The sequence below is a fragment of the Denticeps clupeoides genome, chromosome 16, assembly GCF_900700375.1.
Source record: "Denticeps clupeoides chromosome 16, fDenClu1.1, whole genome shotgun sequence".
NCBI lineage: Eukaryota > Metazoa > Chordata > Actinopteri > Clupeiformes > Denticipitidae > Denticeps > Denticeps clupeoides.
The window spans coordinates 2,563,396-2,587,548 of record NC_041722.1 but is presented as its reverse complement, the minus strand read 5'-3'; the positions used below and the strand labels follow the sequence as shown (position 1 = coordinate 2,587,548).

The 24,153-nt window shown below is 42.7% G+C and overlaps 1 protein-coding gene across 4 annotated transcripts in view; it reads right to left on the bottom strand.

The window, feature by feature from the left end:
* Positions 1 to 2,794: 2,794 nt before the first annotated feature.
* Positions 2,795 to 24,153, bottom strand: part of shf (Src homology 2 domain containing F) — a 97,871-nt gene continuing 76,512 nt past the window's right edge. For all 4 annotated transcript variants that reach the window (XM_028956394.1, XM_028956392.1, XM_028956393.1 and 1 more), the window contains 3 exons: positions 15,184 to 15,352; positions 14,943 to 15,062; positions 2,795 to 5,281 (listed from right to left, as the gene is read on the bottom strand). In XM_028956394.1, coding sequence (XP_028812227.1) covers positions 5,095 to 5,281; positions 14,943 to 15,062; positions 15,184 to 15,352 — 476 coding nt within the window. In that variant the 3' untranslated portion in view covers positions 2,795 to 5,094. The remainder of the gene's footprint in view (positions 5,282 to 14,942; positions 15,063 to 15,183; positions 15,353 to 24,153) is intronic.

Below are 24,153 nucleotides of genomic sequence, written 5' to 3'. Positions count from 1 at the left end.
TAGACTTTAAAAGGAGGATGAGGGGATTTACCACCATAATTAACTTTTCTCCCTGTTGTTCCAGTCATGGTAAGTATGCAAGGCCACATTAAAAAGGTTTCTGCCACAGCTGAATGAGCCAAGATTCCACGTGCTGCTACTTAAACTTCAGTTCTGTGCCAGTTCTGCCCCCTCTTGCCCCAGTGTAGTGCTGGCCTGGCCCGGAAAATGTAAGGTGTCTACAGGGCGTACCAGGGGCGTAAAAAGCAGGGTGTGAACTGAGACTTGAGAGCCCTGTATATGATATACTCTTCAGTCACTAGATCTCAACCCACTGGGACAGGATTTTAGGAAGTGACTCCAGCTACAGTCATCAAAGCACCAAATTATGGAATGGGGCCCAGAATAGAACAATTACTGGAGAATCTTGGAATTTTCACACAGTCTACCCTTTACCTCGATTCTATGACAGGTCCTTTGACCAAGTTACAACTAATACAATGCCTTTCCTTTTGTCCCCACCCTTTAACCCTCACCTTATTTGGTTTTACCTTCTCACAACAAAAGGCTGCTTGAGTCGATATAAGTCTAATGACATGAAAGTGAATCACTTCATTACTTATGGCTAGCCGCTGCACCCTTTTAAGCAACAGGAGAGCACATCCAATCAGACCACGACATCCACGGGACAGTAATAACAGGTCCTTTCTCCCCCTGAACCACCGGGAGAGAGCACCTTCCTGAAAAAAGCTGCAGCCCCAGTGCCATTAGCATCCTGCCTGGTGCCTGAAATTGCTTTGTGCCGCCCGTGACTGGACTGCGTATGAGGTGGCTGCGTGTGATCGACACGCTGGCCGTTCTCGTCTCCCGAAGGATCCATTTGGCGCTTTCAAAACCATGTTTTTCAAGCTCCCTTCCTATCCTGGTGCCGGCTTTTGTCCACTAAGGAGTCTTTGATGCGTTTCATCCTGTGCAGTTTTAACCCCCTGGAGAATAATCTCCTCACTGGGGACGGTTGGGCTGCACCGAGGACAGGTGAGGTGAGAAGCTCTCCATCACCACGATAAAGGCCTTTCCTTTCCTCATCCCCCATCCTTCTCTCTTTGGCGGCAGATAAACCCTGGCTAGATAAGTTCTAGCAGCAAAGGCCCAGCTCAGCTGATCGATTTAAATGGAAACTTTCTTGTTTCGTTCACCCCTGTGCTGAGCTAGATAAAAGTCGGGATAGTTACTTCTGTCAGACAGTCGGCCAGGGTTCTCTCATCTTAAGACACAAAACTTTTCTAAAGAGGTCATGGTGAAGCCTTGTACTCCTGTGACACTTTTCAGTGCTCTTATGGAGGCTAAAACATGTATTTGATCTCATTATTAGTATTATTCCTGTCCCAGTTGACTACTCGTTCTCTTCTGGTAGTCAGTATGTGCACATCTACCCAAGCTCAGGGTCATGAGAAGGGCCAAGTCTACCCAGCAATCTTCAGGAACAAGGTTGGACAAGTCATCATTCCACTGGAGGGTGGTCACATTCATCTAATACATCACTCCAAAACAGGACCAAAACCAAGTTCCCCTTCAAGGTTTCTTCATTCAAAAGTTTTTCTTTAACACTTTGGGGATTTCAAGGCTGTCAGACTCTCTAAAGCTTCTTTGAAGAAGACTTCAGTCTACTTTCCATTCAGTTCACCATAATTTGTTAATTCTTCTGTGGAGTGAGGTGAGCTTCTGTGAAGCAGATGCTACTTCATTCATAAAGGCGAAGGCCTGAGCTGGCAGGACTTTCATGAGAGTCGCTTTCGCTTCATTAGGGATCTTAGCAGCACCACAGCCAAGACGCCCGTCTCAGTCTAATAAGCTTTAACGCGGCTCTCTACAATAGTTTAATTAATTACACCACTCCTGTAATCAACAAGGGCTCTTAAGAGGGACAAATGGGGTGGGAGGGCATTGTGGTTGGACCAAGGATTTAAAATACTTCATGATATGAATTCTATCGTAGATCAAATCTCCAAATACAAATCAGTGGCAGAGAAGGAATTTCGGCTATATAAGAAAGGGTGATGGATGTTGAGATGAATGAGGGGGTTCAGGGGTCCAGGGTTAGGGATGGGGCTCTCAGGCAAACACGCCGTGTGTGTGTGTGTGTGTTTACCAAAGTAATCTGTTGAACAAACGATCAGCCAGGCAGAAAATGGACTCACAGAGCAGGCAGGACCCATGTGGGGCATTCACACCCTGAAAACATGGTTACGTAAGCCCACCGCCCTTTTTAAATTTCAACACGTCCCTGATTGAATTAAGAGCTGCGGTTCCAAGCGAAATCGAATGAAATGTCACATGGGCTGCAAAACGGTAGCAGCTATTCCACTTTCCCAGATCTCTACACCCCCTGCCTCATGCGCTCACTGTCCTTGATGTGAGGAGGCGGGACGTTGCCTCGCTGTGCTTACCTCAGGGCCGTCTCACCATGGTTACCAGCGATCCCAGGTATTTATTTATTTGGAGTTCGTATGAGGAATTGCAACGGCCTTCAATCAAGCGTTATTACGCTGTTCCCTGTCAAAACTGCGTAAGAAAAACTGAAGCCTGTAGTGCTGTGGATGAACAGGAGACGGTAAAAAGCAATCACTGCACTGAGCCGACTGACTTTCATTCATGCGCCTACCTGGCTGGGCCAAAATACTGGGGAGTGGCTTTGCCCCCGAACCTCCAGGTTTCTGCTAAACATGGATGCATGAGATGAGAATTGGTGACACTAATACTGGCCTGTAAATTTGTTCCTTGTAAAAATGATGTCAATGCAACAAATTTTGACTCATAAAATCTACTTTATTAACTTTTTTTAATTAACCTTGTCTCCATGTCCCCATACAATACATTCAGTATATACATTTGGCGAAAAGGGACTGTACATATAATGTCATATTAGTGCATACACAGGAGGAAAATGTACACAGGATAAAACACTCATACGGACCACTGCGCTGGGGAGAGTGGCCTGAGTAGCCGTGGAGAGGCAACAACTGATGAAGAGCATCGAGCAAACACACTCACACTCTCACACACACACACACACACACACACACACACACACACACACACACACACACACACACACATTATAGGGGCATTTTTTTCAGAACACTGGGATTTCCACTATTGCATGTTCCCCACTGAGGGAATTAGAGTGAGGATGAAGTCTGATAAAGGTGCTCAGTCTCAGGCCCATCAGCAGCTGCGTCCATGACCACTGGAGAGCCTTTTGATGGGTTCTGAAAAGTAAACTGACCCTCCCCTTTTTTCTGTCTTATCTTCACTATTCTGTCTTAGCTCAATTTCTGACCATGAACCTTTTTGTTAGAGACATTAAAACACACACACAAGAAATAAAAGCTGTTTCATTAGTCCTTTCCCACAGCAACATACACATTCCATCATTAAAGCTCACAGCCGCCAGGTCCTGAGGACAGACGTCTTCATTAACCTGTTCAGAGACAGGAACATCCACGCAATTTCAGACTGCGTCTTTCCCTTTGCAATGTAAAATGACCGTTTGTACCTTCACATACTCGCACTTTAGGCAGTAACTCTCCTCCGTAGGTTCTTTTACTGTTGAGTCTTTCAGGACATTGAAGTTGAAAAAGCAAACAAAAAATGGGGCAGAAATTGAATTTTCCTCCTGTCACTCTCAAACACACAACATGGACACGTCCCCAGTGCGGAAGCGTCAGCAGACAAAGCCAATGTCGGTTTTAATCTCAAGGGCTGTACCACAAGCATGATGGAGAACAAAGGAAACAAAGCAAGGCATGGAGGGGGCGGAAAGAAAAGCAAATTCTGTTTCAGTGGAGCAGCCGCAAGACAGCGATGGGAGACGGGCTGACGCCACAGGTCATCCGTGCATCAGAAGCGGTGGGGAAATCTCTCTGGGTGAAGCAGTAATCTAGTCACAAAACACTACGCACCACAGCAGGACAGCCAGGGTTATTCTGGCTCTGCCCACACACAAGCACATTGGCACAGAACAGTGAGCGGGTGGGGGTCCCTCCGCACCTTGAGGAGTGGGACGCTCAGTAATATAGTCCCCGTAATAAATAACAGTCACAGAACGTGTGTTGGAAAGCAGAATGCTAGAAATCAGTGGACTGATCGGTTTGATTTTAAAACCCATGCATTATAAGGCATTAACCAAACAACATTATTACCGGCATCACACAATATTACAGAGGGACTGTACAGACGAAACTATGAAAAGAATAGTCTCTTCTCAAGGGGAACAAAACACCAACAAAAAGTGACTAATTTCTCCCTTTTTATTTTCTATTAAAAAGAAATAAAGAAAGATTTTAAACCAAAGATGCAGTTATATGGAAACTGGAGATGGAGGGCTGGGAACGTCGATATTTGAAACCCCACTGTACCTATTGATCTGCAGATGGGTGAATGAAATTGATTATGTTTAGTTTTTTTGTGAGGTAGAAAATGCAGGCATATTTCACCCTATTCAAGGCCACGCTGTGGGGGGTCAAGAAAAAAAAATGCGATCTATTTCCAAGCAAATGACATCAACTGACACTATAGGCTGTACACAAGGTTGGAATCGATCTGTGATCTGTAACGTGGGCACTGGAAGATGGCACCCGAGGTCCTAACACTCGTACGCTCATATCTCAGCTCATTTTGGAACTGACGGTCCATTCCCATTTTCCAGAACATTCACTGCACATACCAAGAGACCTTCCTGTTTTTGACGTTTCTGAACATCATAGGAAATGCAAGTTTTTTTCCTTGGCAAGACAATGTGTCAAGGAATTAAAATAAAAAAAAAAGCTGCCTTTCGTTCAACCTGCCGTGCACCCTCATAACCTCAAAATACATATGAGCTGGATACAGAAATGGCTTGCGTGTGAAGGAGAAGAAAAGCCAGGTCGTGGGTATGTGGTTGGTGTTGAGTACGCCAGTGGTGCGAGGTTAGAGTAACAGAGAGAACACTGGTCTCAGATCAGTTAGCGAAATTAGCCCAAATGCTCTTCGCTGAGACGCCTCAGTCGGTGATTGAGGTGATGATCGGTATTGACTGACCCTCCGGACCGCAGAAGTAGGGACAGAAAAGTGTCACTAGAGTGTCCTGATGGCCACGGGGTAGAGCAAGGACATGTGCTCCGCCCCCTTTATAGGCAGCTTGCGGCTGGAGTAGAAGTGGATGATTTCAGGGACGCTGTCGAATGGGCAGCTGTTCTGACCCAGGATGTACTTGTTCTCTTTGGTCCGTGACAGTTTCATGTGCATGAAACCCTGGCTGCTCCTGAGAAAGAGAGAGGAAACAAGAGCAAAGGTATTATTATGTGTATAATATCAATTTGCTGACATCCATTTTCTGCACCTGCTTGATTTGTTCCAGGGACACTGGGAAAATTGGGGCAAAGTTCATATTCTGGTATAATGGCCTAGCGGTTAAGGAAGCGGCCCCGTAATCAGAAGGTTGCCGGTTCGAATCCCGATCCGCCAAGGTGCCACTGAGGTGCCACTGAGCAAAGCACCGTCCCCACACACTGCTCCCCGGGCGCCGGTCATGGCTGCCCACTGCTCACTCAGGGTGATGGGTTAAATGCAGAGGACAAATTTCACTGTGTGCACTGTGTGCTGTGCTGCTGTGTATCACATGTGACAATCACTTCACTTCACTTTAATGCCTCTCTATGGCAAAATATTCACCAATATCTTACTTTTGCATTTTACCCACACCTCCAATGTAGTTATATGTAGTATTGTCCTATTACATGATGTTCTTATATTATTGATATTGCAGTATACACTGTTTGTTTCTGATATCTCTTTTTTTTAACCATGTAGCTGTGCAATTTTTGAATTGATCTGGAAATGCAGGAACCTCAGCATGAAGCAATTCAGGACAATCAGGAAAAAAATGTCAGTTTTGTTCAACATTTACATATAAACTAAAATATACATTTCAATTGATTGCAGTCACAATCACAATCTCAAAAAAATCCATCAATTTGTTTTAGTGTTCTCTCCATTTTTATTGGCCCTCCTCACCAGAGTGATCGATCTGCACACAGGTCACGCATGCGGGGTGATGTGTGGGTTTAGAAATGCCACTAGTTTAATGAGAGCAGGGCAGTGCTGGAATCATTTGAGCTGCTGCTTAATAGACGCGAGGTCAATCAAGCCCTCCTCCGCCCGACTGGGAGAAGTCGAGGCGTCGAGGGATGAGGAGTGGATGCACCTCCCGATACACTCTGCTTTTTTACCCTAATCTCTTGATCTGAGGGAGTCTGAACTGGATGAGACAGGCAACCATTAAAAAAGCAGCACCAAACTTTATCAAGGAGGGAAAAAGTTCCTAGGAATCCATTAATTGTGAGTGCAAAACACACACACACACACACACACACACGCGCGCGCAGCAGCAGCCTTGTTTTGTCTGATTGAAATGTCTAGAACAGAAGCAGTTCTCGATGACCAGCACAGTGATAGGGGAGAGCTCCAGTTTCTCACTGGAAAATCGGCAACATGTAAGGTCTAAATAATACATCAATATGAAATGTCTCAATTCTTGATTCGGATTTTTTCATGCCTTTACCCAATAAAGAATAGGGACATTTTCATTGAACAAGATCAGAAAAAAAACTACACCTATGAGTGTAAAATGAGTGTAAATTTGTCTGTAACCCATTTGCACACCTTCACCCTACCAGTTACACATATTTTATGTTAAAGACGTAAAAGTGTACTATTTGGTTATGTTTGCAATATTTGCATATTGGTTCATTGTTTACTTGCAACATTTGCAATACTGTGGTCTGTAGCAGTCGCATAAAGCATTTCACTGCACATTGAATTTGAATTTGTCTGTAAAATGTGGTAATGTTGCCATTGGTTCTTCAATCAGATTTTGTAGCTATGTCTATGATAAAATGAGTCTGCAGTGAGTGTAAATGTGTCTCTTAAGTCAGTAATTAGCCAGCAGCCAGTTGGGTGAAATGTAATTACGGTGCAGGGGAGGCAGGTGGGAGCGCTCACAGCCAAATGAATCCATCAAAACCACGGCGAGGGGAATCTGGAGGACTGGGCCCAGGCAGGACGGGGTGGCCGTCCCTGGTGAGGGTAAATATTACAGTGGCACAGGAGGTGTAAAAGCCAGCCATCTGTTGCAGGGCTCCCTGAAAGCAGAAGGTGAAGTGGTCCTTTCTTTGTCTTTTTTAAAGGCAGGCCATAGAAAGCCTTTTCACCCTGAGAGGGAAAGCTGATGTACTCTTAGGACTTGCTTGAGTAGCGCCATTGTCAGTCTGGTGTCATGGTTCTTTGGTTCCATATAAAGCCAATGTCTGTACAGACATACAGGATATCAGAGGTGTGCAGGGCAGAAAAAAAGTGTCTGTGCAACCTACTGCACACAAAAAAGGTTCTTAATAAAGACTTTGTACAGCATTTTAAATGTCCGGCTTTCTTCCCGTAGCGCCTGAATAAGAGGTAAAGGAAATATATTAATATGAGTCCCCCTAGCTCGTCTATGGTCCTGCAGTGGTTAGAAATGGTGATAGGTGTAAAGAGTGCTTTGGCCTATATGCTTTGCCGTTCACAGAGTGGCAGTTCAGATAGTCAGATCTGGAATCTGTCCCCTTATGATGACATAAGCATAAAGGTTACCTCCCGTTTCTCATGCTTTTTGCGCCCTGAGAATTTTCCACCCCTCCCATGAAACACCGACCGTCATGGCTTCCAAATGTGCAAAGCATTGCAGGTGCTTGATGATTGGATGTAAAAATTAGCACAAATGTATTTTTAAGTTCTGTCATGCGAGACTCTGAAAAACCAGTGGGTTCATTTTATTTTTCCTACAAAAAAGCTGACACGACTGCGCCAAACATTGTGGCTGGTGAATAGTGTTGATGACGTCATTTCCGCTCAACTTCTGTAGGCTGCTCTCTTCCTCATCCCGTCTCTCTCTTCCTCATTAGCATTTAAAGCTGCAGACACTGATATGGTGCGTCTTGGGGAAATATTGTGTGACTGGATCAAAGTGGCTGTAATTCTGAACTATGGTTGAGTTTTGGAAAGACTCTTCAGATACAGTATTAGGGGACTAATAAGACCGATATAAAAGCAAAAAATGTAGTTTCATTTTGGGGGACCTTTAAAACATAATCGGCAGAGGCTAGCCTCCATTACCCTCCTCAGCATCCATTTTCACATCTCTCTCTTGATAATTAAAATGAATCACCTGATGATGGTGGCCTGAAGATTTGCTAATCAAATTAACATTTCATTAAAAAAAAAAAAATAAATAAAACATATGAAACACTTTTACCAATCACTGAAACAAATGAACAAGCAGCCATCATACGGAAAGGATAGGTACTATAGACAAGAAGTTTGTGTCACTGGTTGAACTAGGTGCGCTGCTAGTTTGAAAGCAGGCTGAGGCTTACTGGGGGAGGAGGTCCACCTGGGAGAGGTGGACCAGCATGCCACATATAAAGATAATGTCCCACATATTCACTGGTAATGTGTTATTTAAATTGCCATTAGTCTCCAACCACTGACACAGCCTCCTACCACATCACAGTAAATATACATCAGTAGCTGCCTCACACAAATGCTGAACCAGTCCGATGTTTTGTAAAGCCACGATGACATCCAGGGAGAGCAGTGAAGGCTTCTATCTTGTGATAAGAGTCAATCTTGTGTGTAAAAGTATTTATAATTGCTTAAATATGGTATCATTCTGCTTTAATATCACGGTGTCTCTTTCAATCACTGGTCTGAGAATACAACACTCAGGTTCTTGTAAACTATACAGGATTCATAAATTGGGTAGATGTTTGATGTTAGTGGATGTCACTGGTGGGTCAGAAATGCTGTAATCCTCCTCCTCCACCCATTAATGCTCTCTTGTTTAGAGCGATGCTGTCATTAAAGGGCAGATTCATCTCTGCTCTGAGTGCGTGTTTTCTACCCATCCTGATGTCCATGTGGGGTGTTGCACAGAGCTAGTAGACATATTATTCCCCACCCCCATGCAGCCTACTCATAGTACTTGGGTTAATGCAGATCTGCACTTAAAAACACACACATCAATACAAGGCAGCGTTTCCAGATTCCCCCGATTCCACTGTCAGCGCTGCATTCCTCTCATTTCAGCTGGACAGGGAAGGTAGAGTGTGTAACTTTAAAGGCAGATAAGATCCTTTTTTCTGGAGGAGACAGAAGCTTTGTGTTTGTTATCTTGTGCTTTAAATGAGGGTCCTGTATCGTCATTTCCCCCGAAGATCCGGTTCATCTGCTCAGCCTGAACCCTCCAATCAACCAAACAGAGACAGTTGGAGTCGGGCGGGGTGTCTTATCTACACCCACATATGTATTAGTGCGCCTTCTGAGTGATACCCTTAATAAAAACTGACAGGAATAGGAAAGCGAGGCAGAAGAAAAATCAGATTAGAATCTCTCTGAACCACTTTTCTACTGATCCTGTGCAAAGGTTAAACTGATCTTTCAAATGTGGCTGCAGATTTCCTAAAAAGCAGGGGGGAAAATGATTTGAAAAGAAGCAATTTGAGGTAATTAAATTCTGCTTTTTCTACTTTTTAAAAAATTCGAGCGCATCTGAAAGCGACCTTGCCATGGATAAATTGTGCTCTGAGCACTAAAGAGCGCGAGATGCAGGTTAAGGATGAGCTCGGGTTGGTGCTCATCTGAGATGCTGGGCACAGGCAAGGCGTCTCACAGCCCCATGAATCTTTCAGCAGCTACAGATACGGGAGCGTCTGCACTTTAGCGGCGTGCTGACTGTCACACAGGTCGCCCCGACATCGGCAGCCCTGTGATCTTGTTCCCTCCAGTGGGAATAGACCACACATGGCTTCGTGTGACGACTCACCTGTTATTTACAGGTTATTGGGCACAATTACCATATTTCACAATTATAAATGAAAAAGATGGACAAGGGTAGCAGACAGACCCTCGCTGGCTGAGGTACTGTCTCCCGCTTGGTGTAACATATTCCCAGCTGAGCGTAAAAAAAATGTGTGTGTGTGCAGGTCAGGGTTATCGCAGCACATGGAGACCCGAGCGACCTCGGAATAAACATTACACGGCAGCTCCTTATTGGGAATGATGGGAGTCGTCCACCCGGGGAGAGGTGTGGGCAGTGGCCGGAGAGGAGTTAAAGGTTAACTCCGAGATTGGTAAAAAAAAAAAAATGGGCGTGACAGCTCCTGCTGTTGCTGCAGGAGGATTAGCAGGTTTCATAAGCACCTCCTCATATGGAGAATTCAGCAAACTAGAGTACAGACTAAAGACTCAACAAGTCTGGAACAAAGGTGGAACCAACAAAAGGAACCTGCTTAGAACTAACAGGCCAGATGATGCAATGAAACAAAACATTGCTTGATGACAGTCAACAAGCAGCCTCGTACTAAAGGAGCAGAAGAACCTCCAGGTGCCTCCAGCAGCACAATCCCTTCTCATTTCACCTGAAGAGCTGTTCCATAGGTCAAAGCTACATTTCAATTAATCAATATAATCATTTAACATGATATTGATGCCATGTTCCAATATATTGAAATTCCTGGTTTTATCAATAAGAGCAATACATAACTGAACATTACACGACTGAACAAATATGAACAAAATCAATCATGTATTCTGTAATGATGTAAAAGCAGCTGAATGAGTAAAGCTTTACCATGTACTGCACTGATAACAACGATTGCGTTTTTTGGTAAGGTACCTCTCTACGTGTAAATGTGTTTTTTTTAATGGAGAAATAATCAATACTGCATGATCAGTATCAAATGTTATATATTCAGTCTTCTTGGGTTCCACACATGACCTGGATGGGGGAATATTGGTTCTTCAGCTTAAATCCTTTTGATAACCATGAGACCTTTTTTTCTTGCACTGATGGATCAATGCATTAAAAGCTAAACGCCGAATGCAGAGCATCAGGAGAGTCCAAACATTCGCTTCTATATTTATGTATAATAAGACTCCCTGCCTTGGAGTGGTAGATGAAAATAACTCCTGACTCCACTCTGGTCATTTGGACGTACATGATCAATAATGCTAGCCAATCAGAGGATCACTGGTATTGATTTGGTGGCCATTGTTCCATAACATCTGGCAATGTAGCAAGGACTCATATAAATGAACACAATGCGTGTACGTGACCAGATAAGCACCCTCCCCTCGCCATATATTGCTCCCTACCAGCAGACTTTCTAGAACCTTCTATTGTGGTCATTCCCAGAGCTTTTACAAACAGGTGGATTAGAAAATGACGGTCTGAACAAGTGTGTCCAACCTGTCACACAAGAGAATGATGGCTGGGGGAAATTATGTCAGGTAAAAGGATTTTGCAGCAGAAAATGATAATCTAACTGTTGCACAACAGCATTTTTTTTAGCTCCCGAGTGGAGGTTTATATGCTGTGATGATCCGTGGGACGAAGGTCAGACTCTCAAAGGTCTGAAGAGACAGGGTGAAAAACAGTGATGTGGTGCACTGCACCTACTGTCTTTCAAGCCAGGCTCTCACTTAACTCTGTCACCAAACCCTTTTTACACCGTTAGAAGTTCTGGATCAATGGCTAAGGAATCAATTATAGGCAGGCGCTTGAACATCCTCAGTGAGTTTGCTCTTATCTAGCAGTCATTTTGAAAGTCAGTCATTTGCTGCCCATGGTAATATGATCTTTAATAAACAAAGCTTTTTATTACTGCACTAGTGACCGCTAAGAGGGGCAGTTGAACTCAAACACAAAGTAAGGACTGATGGTCATCAGAACTGTGACTGAGCGCTTCCTGTGAGTCACCTAAAAGCCTACAACTCACTTGTGGGAGTGCAAAATGCAGTAACCTCAAGTCATTCCCTAGATATTATTGTCTTGTGGTGAGAGGTTGGAAATGGTCACTCAGCCCCTCCTTTTCTAAATCCATTTGGGTTAATCCACTGGTTTTAAAAGCTGTGAGACTGACCACAGCAGTCTAGAGTTAGTCAATGAGGAGCTATATCTATATGGATGTTATTTCTCAGTAATTTATACAATATTGGAATGTAAAGACAGATAATGTTAGCTTAATGTTAGATTAATCATTATATTCTTACACTATACATTTACAGCATTTATAAGACGCCCTTTTCCAGAGCGACTTACAATCAGCAGTTACAAGGACAGTCCCTTCCTGGAGACAATCAGGGTTAAGTGTCTTAATCAGGAACACAATTGTAGTAAGTGGGGTATGAACATGTGAATTTTGGAGTTGTTCGTAGTGGTTCGTAGGTGAGTCCCTTTCCCACTAGGCTACTAACACCATACTACACATGTGAGAAATCTGATTAAATGATGAAATAAGGTTATTTACAATACTTCACTTCAAAACAGCTGACTACATTCATTTCAAAATTTTGTTAGTTGAACAATCAGCTAAACAAGCAGCTGTGGCAGCCTGGTCACATGACCAAACGTCTGAACAACATGACAGACAGACAGTATCTGGATGGTTGTATTGGTGCCATGACCCAAATAAGGAACATGTGTGTATCAGTACTGAGATTTGTGTGGAGGTGTAGGGGAGTTTTGTGATGGAGGTGCGTGGGGGGGTGCACTGTCCCAGATCTGACAGCCACTGCAGTCTGCCATCCCAGGCTGTCCAATCAAGTCAGACTCTCATAGCGGTGTATGTCTCCTCAGTCGGCTAGAAGGGCAGAACAAGTTAATTAAGCTGCCAGTCAGTCTGCAGGGACAGGAGAGAAGGTTCTGGAAGGAGCAGACATATGGCTCTGGACAGCATCAGCCTCTGCTTTCATCTGACATCAGGCTGAGCGGCTCTGATGTGAGCCTCATGGCTGCAGCTACAGCGGAGTCCTGGTCACCTCTGGACCCTTTCCACCAGGACTGGGAAAGCTTTGACTCAAAGAGTTACAAAAATCTGTTTTTTGCAGCTCTAAGTCGGTTCCTTCTGACAATTTTATACCATGATCGATCTTGAAGACGTGTATGATCTTCTTTGAGATGATGATTTTTTATATACTGCTACCAATATTTTTAGACTTCACATAACATTTTCATGTCCAGTAATAAATACTGAGGATCTGCAACAAATCCACACAAAAGACTGATTTCTCAAATTAAATCATGTGTCCTTATTACAGGCAGTCTTACATGCAGGCTAGACGTGTCACAAAATGAGAGTTGCACAATAAAAATAATCCCAATAGTAGCAGCAGGAATGGAGATGACCTTTAAAATATTCCCATATTACTTATAACGAAATGTCCAGTATCATGTTTGGTAAACAGCAGTTTATCAAATCAGTACACAGAACAGTCTGTGCAAGAAACACAATGTACCTAAATAAAAAAAAATCAAACCACATTCCAGCATTAACAGCGTTTTTAAAGTTCTAGTTTCTATAGGTCATGCTTGCCACAAGTTGCATGCACTGATTAGGAGCACAGATTTTTAAAACTGTAATATGGAATAATATCTAAAACAACAATTGCTCTAAATGCAATGTCAGTCACCTGAACTATCCACATTTCTTAATTATGACTGTATTACTAATTACACTGATATATAAACATTTGAAATATGTTAGCGTTTAAGGTAATGAGACTGATGGTTTTTGTGTCTTGTGATTAAAATACAGACATTCACTGGCGTCTCTTTTCCTGTTTACAGTCATTTCCAGAATTATCAATGTATACAAGAAGTAACAAAAAGCAAATGTATTATTGTGGTGCTATAGGCACAATATAAAAAACAAAGTTTATTGTGGATTTTCATTAGATTGATATAACAATAGATAGAACATTCTTAATGTTCTATTGAATATGTGAAGATCGAAATTCACATCATGATCATAATTTTGTGATTTTTTTGGGGAGGATAACCTCTAATAACGGAAGGGCCACCATTGAACCAGCAATATATATTGAAAAAGTTGAATAAACAAAAATCTTCACATCACCATGATGTGAGAAATAACATCTTCTTTGTGTAACCAAAAATCCATCTGAAACAAGCAGCCATGCTGACATTCACCGGCTCCCTCCCTCCTGTTGCCTCGGCGATTTTTGAGCCAATAAGAGATGACTGCCACAAAGGTGAAGCTGCCGGGTCACGGTCAGGAAGCCTCCACCAAATGTCAAGCCAGACTAAAAAATTCCCCCATTGCTTCAGGCCCAGACATGGTGCTCTGCAGGAGGGCTGTGGGGTCACACAGGGCAGGTTATTAACTCTAATGTGGACACATCAGCAAAGTGCGAGAGCAGAACTGGAGCCAGCAGGGGACTGGAAAATGGAGGTGATTCCACCGGGTGAAAGTGGGAGGGTGACACCTTCACCCAGGGATTTATTTCCAGATGAAGTTTGCTGAATCAGCAATTTACTAGTACGCATCCTACAGAGACAGTGTATGGCCCACACTCTTATCATTGATGCTGCATTTATTTGGGACCAAGAACGTGGGGACATAAGTGTGTGTGTTTTGTAGGCATGTGTAATGGGCACCGTGATCTCATTAAACGTCATTACACATTTTTGTAACCATGTTGTGTTTGCTATATGCCTTGTTGTTATTTTCAATGATTCAATGATCACAGCATTCAGTGACAAGCAGATTCTGTCTACAAGCTGATTAAATGATGTTGCTTAGCAACAAAAGCCACAGCTGGATCATAGATGTGAAAGCTCAAGCTTCGCAGTAAGATTTCTTGTGTCGTACAAAAGTGTTGAATAAAATTGCCCATGTGTCTATATTTTTGCTAAATATGATCCAATAAAAAAATATTCATTTGTTTCTTATGTGATTTTATATGTCTGATGTGTTTTTTGAGCCAGAATAAATGATGTTGGTGTACAGTTTGTGGCTCCATAAGGCTTAGTTTAGCATAAGAGGTGAGATCTGAGCATGTGTGTTGCTGTTGTTTTTTCTGCTCACTTGAGTGACAGGGAGAAGTCATTCCTGCTTGTCTCGCTGTTTCTCACAAGATAACTGGCCTCCTTACACAGTCTCAGCAGAGACTCTGCATCAGTCCGACTAATCGCACCATGGTACCAGCTGCGGAGAGAGAGAGAGAGAGAGAAAGAGAGAGACAGGTCTGACATGCTGTGCAATAGACAATGTGTGCAGGGGGTTTCCAGTGTTAAACATTCTTGTTTTTCGGTGGGTGGCTGCTCACAACTGGTTCTCCAGTGGCATGGAGGGGTCGATGCGCTCCCCCAGGGAGCAGTGGTCCAAGGAGCTCTTCTTCATGTTGACCAAACAGCTGCTGGAGTGCCGCTGTAGGGGACGACCCTTCCCCTCCTTGGTGGGCGACATTCGGGACTTCTCCACCCCATCAAACTGGACTAGAGAGAGGAAGACAGAGACAAAGATTCAGGACATCATCTTTAACGTAACATCCAGAATCTGGAGGTGCAAGCAGAGAGACCAGACTGACAGTGCTCATGCAGATCTTGAAAGCAGTGAAGAAACTGAATTTCTTTGATTTCAGAAGAAGCAGCACTTCTAAAGTCTTGTTTCACCAATGTCACTTCGTCACAGCGTCTCAGAGCATTCAACAGACCAATCAGGGAACGCTTTCCTCATAAATTCACCTCACAAATCATGTACAATGTAGATTGGAAAAAATAAGGAAGATTCACAAATCTTTGATGAATGTTTTGAACTTCATTCATTTTTAACTTTGTCTACTGGCACATTTAACAAAGCATGACAGACAAAAGAACTGCCTTAACACCCAATCATTGTCAAGCACTAAAGCGTTCTAAATAAAGGATCAATTGGTGTATGCAAAAGCTTCCATCTCCAAAGCACTTCTGAACCTCTTTCATCTGAGTTTTGGGAGCTGCGGAGCTCAGAACAAAATCCCAGGGTTATACTAACTTGCTTTAACCAGCCACTAAACTCAACCCCTCTCCATAGCTGCACCGTGCAACATTTCTGTTTCAGTTTGCAATTAGAATTTTATCTGCCATGCTTGGATGACTGTTTGTAAGAAACGTGGAATGGAACACAGTTCGCTTCTATTTAAGGAAGCCCATAGCTTACATTGAGACACACGGCCCGTAGTTTAGTCGCTGGATGTGTTATGTCTCCTGACGTTAAGTGGCCTGCAGTGTGTCTGCAGAGTCGTAGCAGCGTGCTGCCTGGTGACCATACGATTGGTTGACGTCTCTGTGCACTGGGATGTCATTGATGTGAACAAAGGGGAGGAGACAGCCTGTCCGTGTGTTCACAGGCATGTGGCGGCGGGCTTCAAAGTGCACCGTCCGACAGAGAGGGAAGGCAGAAATCAGTCCAGCCAAACAGTGTACACTGAGCTCAAAGGGTCTGAGAAAACACGTGCATGCACGCACACACAGACAGACATATAGACTATGGAAGAGCTACAAGACAAATCTATTATATGTTTACATTTAACCCCAGTCCTCATATTTGTTTTATTAAATTAAATCTTCTTTTCTGTTCCCAGAGGAGATCAACAAAATGAATGCAACTTTGAATGCAACTTCATGTGATCTTTGTGAGGTCCTCAATATTATGTATCAATTAACACTGCATATACACAAAACACACACACACAGAAAGAATTCAAAGAGCATCAAGGTCAGATACTTGTATTGCAGGAAGCGGTTCTACACAGACACAAACCTAAAAGAAACAAGACAGTGTGCAAAATGTGTTGTGAGTGCGTAAAAAAAAAAGAGTTTGAGGGTGTATAACTATGAAGGTGGGTGTATAAGGGAATACGGGGAAGTGGTGGCTTCCTCACTCCAACATTAATAGCTAGTCTTGCACAGACTTCAATTTTCCTCACTGGACAGTGATCAGACTAGCGTTGTCCATGGTAACAACCGGCCCATCACCTCAGCAAAATGTGCTGAGCATTGAACAGATACCACAACGTGCCACAGTTAAGAGCCAGGAATATAATGAGTTACAGTGCCCTCACTAGATTGCAGTCTTAGCCTGCCCATACAGTAGCTCTTCAATTTGAAGAACCTGAACTCCTCATGTGAATCAGGGTGTTTTGACCACCATCCCACAAGCACTGCATCTATTTAATGCAGGGCAACTAGGGTGTCCTGCTGGTGCACATAAGAAGGGCATAATGGGCAGCACCTGTGAGTGAACAGGACCCAACACTCATGTGAACGGGTGCCAGCTGCATGAGCACAGCGGCACCAGGGCATCACACACACATATTGAATGACAGGGACAACTGTAACAAAATAATCATGGTCAGTGGTCATAATGTAATGGCCAATCAGATTAATTTAGTCATTTGTCCTTTGACATTAAATTGTTGACCACTGAATTCATAATTAAATGCAAATTTTCAATCTGCAAAACTCTTCTCTGTTTTGTGTGTGTCGGTTAGTAGCAGTGTATTTGTTTATATGTGTGGTGTTTTCTATATATAAGGCAGAAAAACGATCAGTTTCCATGGAAACCTAAGTGGCTGGGGGATAAGTGTTAGCCGGCCTTCACTTCTGCCAGCCTCTGACAGATCACAATATGACAGGAGAAGAACCAATCTGGAAACTCACCAAGCAGTCACTGTGTATTTAAGTGTGTGTGTGTGTGTGTGTGTGTCACAAAGATACACAAGAAAGAATCATTTATACTCACTAAAAAGGGGGAATTAAGCACAAAACAGAGAAGCACAGTTTTGATATGTGTGTGTGTATGTTTCTTGGCTTGCATGTGTGTGATGGTGAACATTTCAGTCATAAATCAATCACAAATGAGTGTTTGCTTTTGATGGCCCTTCCAAACTTCAATTAGCAATAAGCATCAGTACCGATCATCTGGACTTCACCAACATCTCAATATGTGAAGGATCAACAGGAAGTGATGGTTATTGATCATAAACCTAAGATTATACTTTCGATCCTGGTGATGATGGCCACATGGGTGTTGGTTGATGATGTAAATCAGTTCTTACTCTGCATCTACACCACCATTATCATGTCACCAAATAAGGGACTATATACAGGATGATGTCTTGTCCTCCACTGGAGGGATAGAAAGTGAAGCATCTCCTTACTGCACCAATGAACCAATGAAGTGTAAAGATACTTCTTCATCCAAACTGCTGAGAAGAGGATGCTGGCAAGTCAAAAAGCTGGAGACTTAGTCCTGAGAAGCAGCATATTTACAGTCACAGCGGGTGACGGGAGCTTCCGTGCTGTTCTCTGTCTGCAGTCCTCACCTGCTGGAAATAAGTCGTGTTCGTTGAGAACAGAAAAAGGGCAGGTGTAGGTCTGGACTCTCCATCTCCACCTCATGAGACCCAAACCATATCTCCTTTTCACTCCCCCTCCAAAAAAATAAAATGCACTTCGGCAACAACCTCAAAAACCATCATATGATTTGCTGGAGTGTGGAATAACCGTGTCGCCTGTGATTGGCACTCATCTCTCCAACAATAGGTGGGGTATTAAAGTGTCGCTGGGCATCATATTGAGACACATAGACTCATTCCTCCCTCAAACCGACCAACACAGCAGTGGGACAAAGGACACACACTGCCACAGAGATTACAGAGATGATTCACACTGAGGGGGAACACAACGGCACACCGGGGGAGAGGTGTTCACACACACACACACACACACACACACACACACACACACACACACTGCACTCCCGCCTCCAAACCAGAGCAGGTGAGAGTGCTGCTGCTAAGAACAAACTGACTCAAAATAATCCTTAATGTATCTCTATAAAACGTGCAAAACCTATTACAGGTGTACATCTAATAAATATTCCTGTGTCAAAATAACTACTGTCACACTGTAGCCAAACAGAGGTGCATTATTACTCTATTACTCTATTGTCATCTCTATGACAATCTTCTGTTAGACTTTGATCTTCTTTGTTGGTCTCAAATCATGCATTGCTCAGCTGACTGGATGGTTCAAGAACATCTTTAACCTTGATTCTTCACTGCCTGTAATTCCTGTCTGCTTCAAATCAGCCACGATCATCCCTGCACCCAAATCTTGAACAGCCACAACTTCAAATGACCATAGTAAGGGATTCCTTTTTAGAGGACGATGCTTATTAGAGACTTCATATGTTCAGCACTACCTGACACACTGGACCCACTGATATTTGCAATAACTGATCAACCAACGACGCCATTGCCCTGACACCCCACACTGCCCTCTTCCTCGTGGAGAAGCAGGACATTTCAGTGAGAATGCTGTTTGCAGATTAGAGTTAAGCATTCACTAAAAAAGAAAGTGAAATGATTGTCATTGTGAAACACTGCAGCACAGCACTCTGTGACTCAATGAAATGTGTCCTCTGCTTTTAACCAATCACCCATAGTGAGCAGTGGCGAGCCATGAAAGGAACCCAGCAGTGTGTGGGGACTGTGCTTTGCTTGGCAGTTCTGGATTTGAACTGGCAACCCTCTGATTATGGTTCCGTATCCTTACCCGCTATACCCTATACCCTACTGTACTACTATTTTACTCTTGAAACTGGATGGAAAACTTTTGGACTGAGCAGATACCTGAGTCCTATGAACACACTCACCTATGAACCAGAAGACCCAGGTTCAAATCCTGCTTACTACCATTGTGTCCCTGAGCAAGACACTTAACCCTAAGTTGCTCCAGGGGGGACTGTCCCTGTAACTACTGATTGTAAGTCGCTCTGGATAAGGGCGTCTGATAAATGCTGTAAATGTAAATGTCCTCAACTGCCTAGGCAACATCACCGCATCCTCTCTGCTCTTCAGGGGTGTGAACTGAGCCCTCTTCTGTACTCACTCATCACACATAACTGCATGGCCACTAATGGCTCTATCTCCACTGTGAAATTTGTTGAGGACACAACGGTGGCGGAGCTCATCTCCAAAGGCGACAGCACCCAGACACAGTGGTGCCAGGAGAATACTCTCATCCTCAATGTGAGTACGACCAAGGATTGTGGACTTCAGGAAAAAGTGAATAGAACACTCCCCCATCACCATCAACAATGCCATGGTGGAAAGAGTGAGCAGCTTCACTCACTTGAATGTTCCGCACAGACAAGACAGTGAAGAAGGCACAGCAGCATCTCTGCTGGAGACTAAAAAGGTGAGTCTTCACATCCTCTGGATCTGTAACTGTGCTATGGAGAACATCACGGCCTGGTATGAAAATAGTACCGTGAAGATCTGCAGAGAGTAGCGTGGTGCTCTGAGAAGATTACTTGAGGTGAGCTTCCCTCCTTACAGGACATCTACACCAAATGCTGCCTGAGGAGAGCAGGAAACTACATAAAAAACATTTTGTTACTACAGTCACCAACTCTTCAAACCGCTGCTGTCAAGCAGACTGTCCTGGACCAGCAGACTACAGGACACTTTCTTCCACCAGACCATCAAACCAGCATAACACGGACTCAAAACCACCAACTCATAAGTCATACATACCCTCAAGATTGTGTTGATGTTTATAACATTTGTGAATAGCATATCATACTGTAATAGAATAATATTTATTTATGTTAAGTTGGTAGCCAGACTATTTCTATGTCTATACCACACACTGTAAATTCTGAAATCACAAGTTAATATAAATAAATGACTGCTTGCTAGTTATCTGTATGTTGGAGAGGAGGAAAAAAAACACCCGCCCAGTTCTCCCTGCATGATTGACAGCCCTCACACACCCAAATTTAAACCCAATCCTGTCAATACATCACAGCACAAGTCTTTGCTCATAATACAGCTTTTTCATAGGGGCGAAGAGACATCTTGGAACGGCCACTACCACACCAATCATGCAGATTATCAAATTTATCAAATGCTACGTCTTATTTAGCACAGGGGGGAAAAACATTTCACTGCAATACTGCTATATTGATTACATGATATCAAAAACTAAACAAATATATTGAATGCTGTTTGATATCCTGTTCATTAGTGGTGCTGAGGTCATGAGATGTCCTGTGAATGCAGGAAAAAAAGGTCCAAGATGTCTGACACTAGTTGCTGTTTTGCAACCATTTTCCTCTGATGAATGGATGCATTGATTGATCGACTGATTGATAGATGGATCAATTTTAGCAGCATGTCAGAGGATGACTGATGGCTGAAAGTTCCCACCTCACCCTTCTATTACCAACCAACTCAAAGCTCTGGTCACAGATACGACATTAAACACACATTACCGCCACCTTGAGCTGCGCCAGCACTCCATAACAAAGAGAGACGAACCTGCGCTCCCCGCCACATTTGCTAATTAGGCCCAACTAATTAATTCTCATTTACTAATGGCACTTCCATAAAACCGCAGCACGGCTCAGTGGGGAACTCGGGCAATCTATAGCAGAGTGAGGTATTACTGGAACTCAAATTGAGCCTTTCAGTTTGATGTATGAAATGATTTGCAGGTCGGGGGCCCATTGCGATGCGTGGTGCATACTGAAAAACGGCCTGGTGTAAAATGACAGCCGTTCATTAAGTGCAGGCCTAATTTTTAAAGAAATATGCATAGTGCATTGGGAATTCTTAACTGATAATCTGAAAAGGAACGTGATTCGTATGTGTGTATGATTTATATTGAAAATCAGAAAAAGAGCCAGCAGCCGGGTTCATGGGCCAAATCCCAAACGATTGAGCCATTAAAGAATTTTCTTCTATCATATCCTAGAAATACATTCTAATGAGTTTTACAGGGACAAAGAAGAATCAAACCTCCACAGGCCCAGGCAGCACCCAGGATAAAATGAAATCAGCATATCTTTTAATTATATTGTTCTATATTCTACTGAGACAAAAGAAAAGTGTGCGGAAAAGGCCTGAAAGCAAAGACAATTAATTCACGCCAGAAAACAAAAAGACTGAAGCTCTTCATTATACCTAAACAAAGGACCCCTCTCCTATTGATATGCAGATGCAATTTCTGTCCTGTAAAGTAATATTCAAAAAATGATAATGATGTTGGAATGGTGTGGTGGGAAAAAATAACAGCTCAATTTTATTGGACATGTACGTTCTTTTGCTCTTTCTTTCTGTTCTAACACACAGCATGTGACTTACTAAACTGTTGCATCATTGAACCAAATAACAATGATTACTAGCAGAGGGCAGGAGGGCTTGGTCATTTCTCCGAGACTAGTCTGAAAATCCTCACAGTCAAAATTCTTTATTCCTTTTAAATGAATTGAATGTACTACAAACAACTCATGACATAATCAACATATGACTATGTCGTTCTTCCATTTTGTTGGAACTGCACAAAACAGTTATGCTCGTTCAAAACCGCTTCTTTTACTTCTGCATCTCAGAACAAGTTGCAGAATCTTCTTACTTGTCCCCAATATGGCTGCACCTCCACAAAACCCCCATAAACCCTTATATTAAAGGGGCCACAGAGTACAAGTAATGAGATAAGATAAGATGATCCTTTATTAGTCCCACAAGTGGGAAATTTACATTCTCAGAGCAGAAAGTGGACAGTACAAGATAAGAGAAGCAAAAATATATTCTTATTCCCCTGTATATATTTATATACAGGGGAATAAGAAAGTTTAATAAACAGGGGAAAACTGTGTATGAGTCTTAAACCTATCTGTATATAAATACAAAAATGTATTATATCTAATATTTGTGTATATCTGTATATATAGAATATATGTAAGTGTACAAATATACAGAGTGGATGTCTATGTATATACACACACACACACACACACACACATACATATTCTGCACATAAAAAATGGAAATGGTGTACTCGATGTATGTGTTTGTTAGTCTATGTATATGTGGTCAGCTGTTGTAGAGTCTGACAGTGGTTGTAATGTTACTATGTGCTACAATGTAATACAACTCCATGGACCAAACAAAAAGTACAGGTGTTGACTGACTCCTGAACAAATGGACTCACATGATGGACCTCAGGCAGGTGGCAAAGTGAACCTGCTATTAAAAGATCAGTATGTGCATCTGTCTGAATGAGCAGGATCTAACCCCCCCCTGTGTCTGCCAGCCTGACCTCTCCCCCCTGGGTCTGAGAGCGGCTTCAGCTTACAGGCTAGCCAAAACACTTTAGTTTGCATGGGATCAAGCAAGGAGAACATGATATTCTCCCACAGGATTTTCAGCTCAATAAAACACACACACACAGACACACACACACACACACAAAGCGAATATGAGGGGCTGAGTTGATGAACAAAAGGCCCCTGCAGATGCTCAGCCCTTACTGCAGCACAGTTCCTACAACAAGATGGCATTGTCTGGAAGTGACTGGGAAATGGTTGCCACGGGTCACTGATATTACCAATTACCCAAGAAGAAGCCGGTTCAGCTCCAATTAAAACTAATAAAAGTTCGAGCTTAAGCCGTATCCCGGTGGTTTTCTGCTTCAGCTGAACCAGATGTGGCATTCATCTCAGCACTAATGCAGCACAAGGCGGGGCTTCCACACTGACATTCATCTGAGCGCATGCACATCCTACAGGTCCACAGGCACTCAGACACAACATCAAGCCATTTTTTGGTTTCAAGAGCTGTGCTTCGGCTGCTGGTGAGACTAGGGCTGGGCAATATCGACTAAAAGTAACAACACCTTCTGGCAATATCGATATCTACTTATGGCCTCGATATTTATCATGATTCATAAGTAATTAAAGAAGCAGAAAAAAATAATGAGAGATTGATCAGCCAAATAATTGAGTATTTCTGTAGCATATACCAGTGCATCTCAAAACAATAAAAACATTAAAAATGTCTAATTAAAAAACAAAAAAATGCAATCTGTATAAATGAAAATACTATTCAGAAGTTGGATCTTTTTGTGTAGTTAAGCTTTTTGTTGACTGTAGTAATTTATATGGCCAACTATCAGCATGATTTATTTTACTTTTATATAATGAATAAAGGATATATGAAAGTTATAACTTTTAGAATCAAGTTACGAGAACAAATGCAATAAATAACATTCATATTAGGGAAAAAAAATCTTCCTGTCTCGGACAATGCCTATGCTTTTTTTAATGTAGATCATAATGTTGGTACTTTTTTATTTTTTGTAGACTGTGCTCATTATGAAAAGTTTGAGAACCACTCACTTGTGCATTCAGACACCTCCTAAAATATATTGCCAAGCCCTAATACATACAGATGTTTTTGTAAATA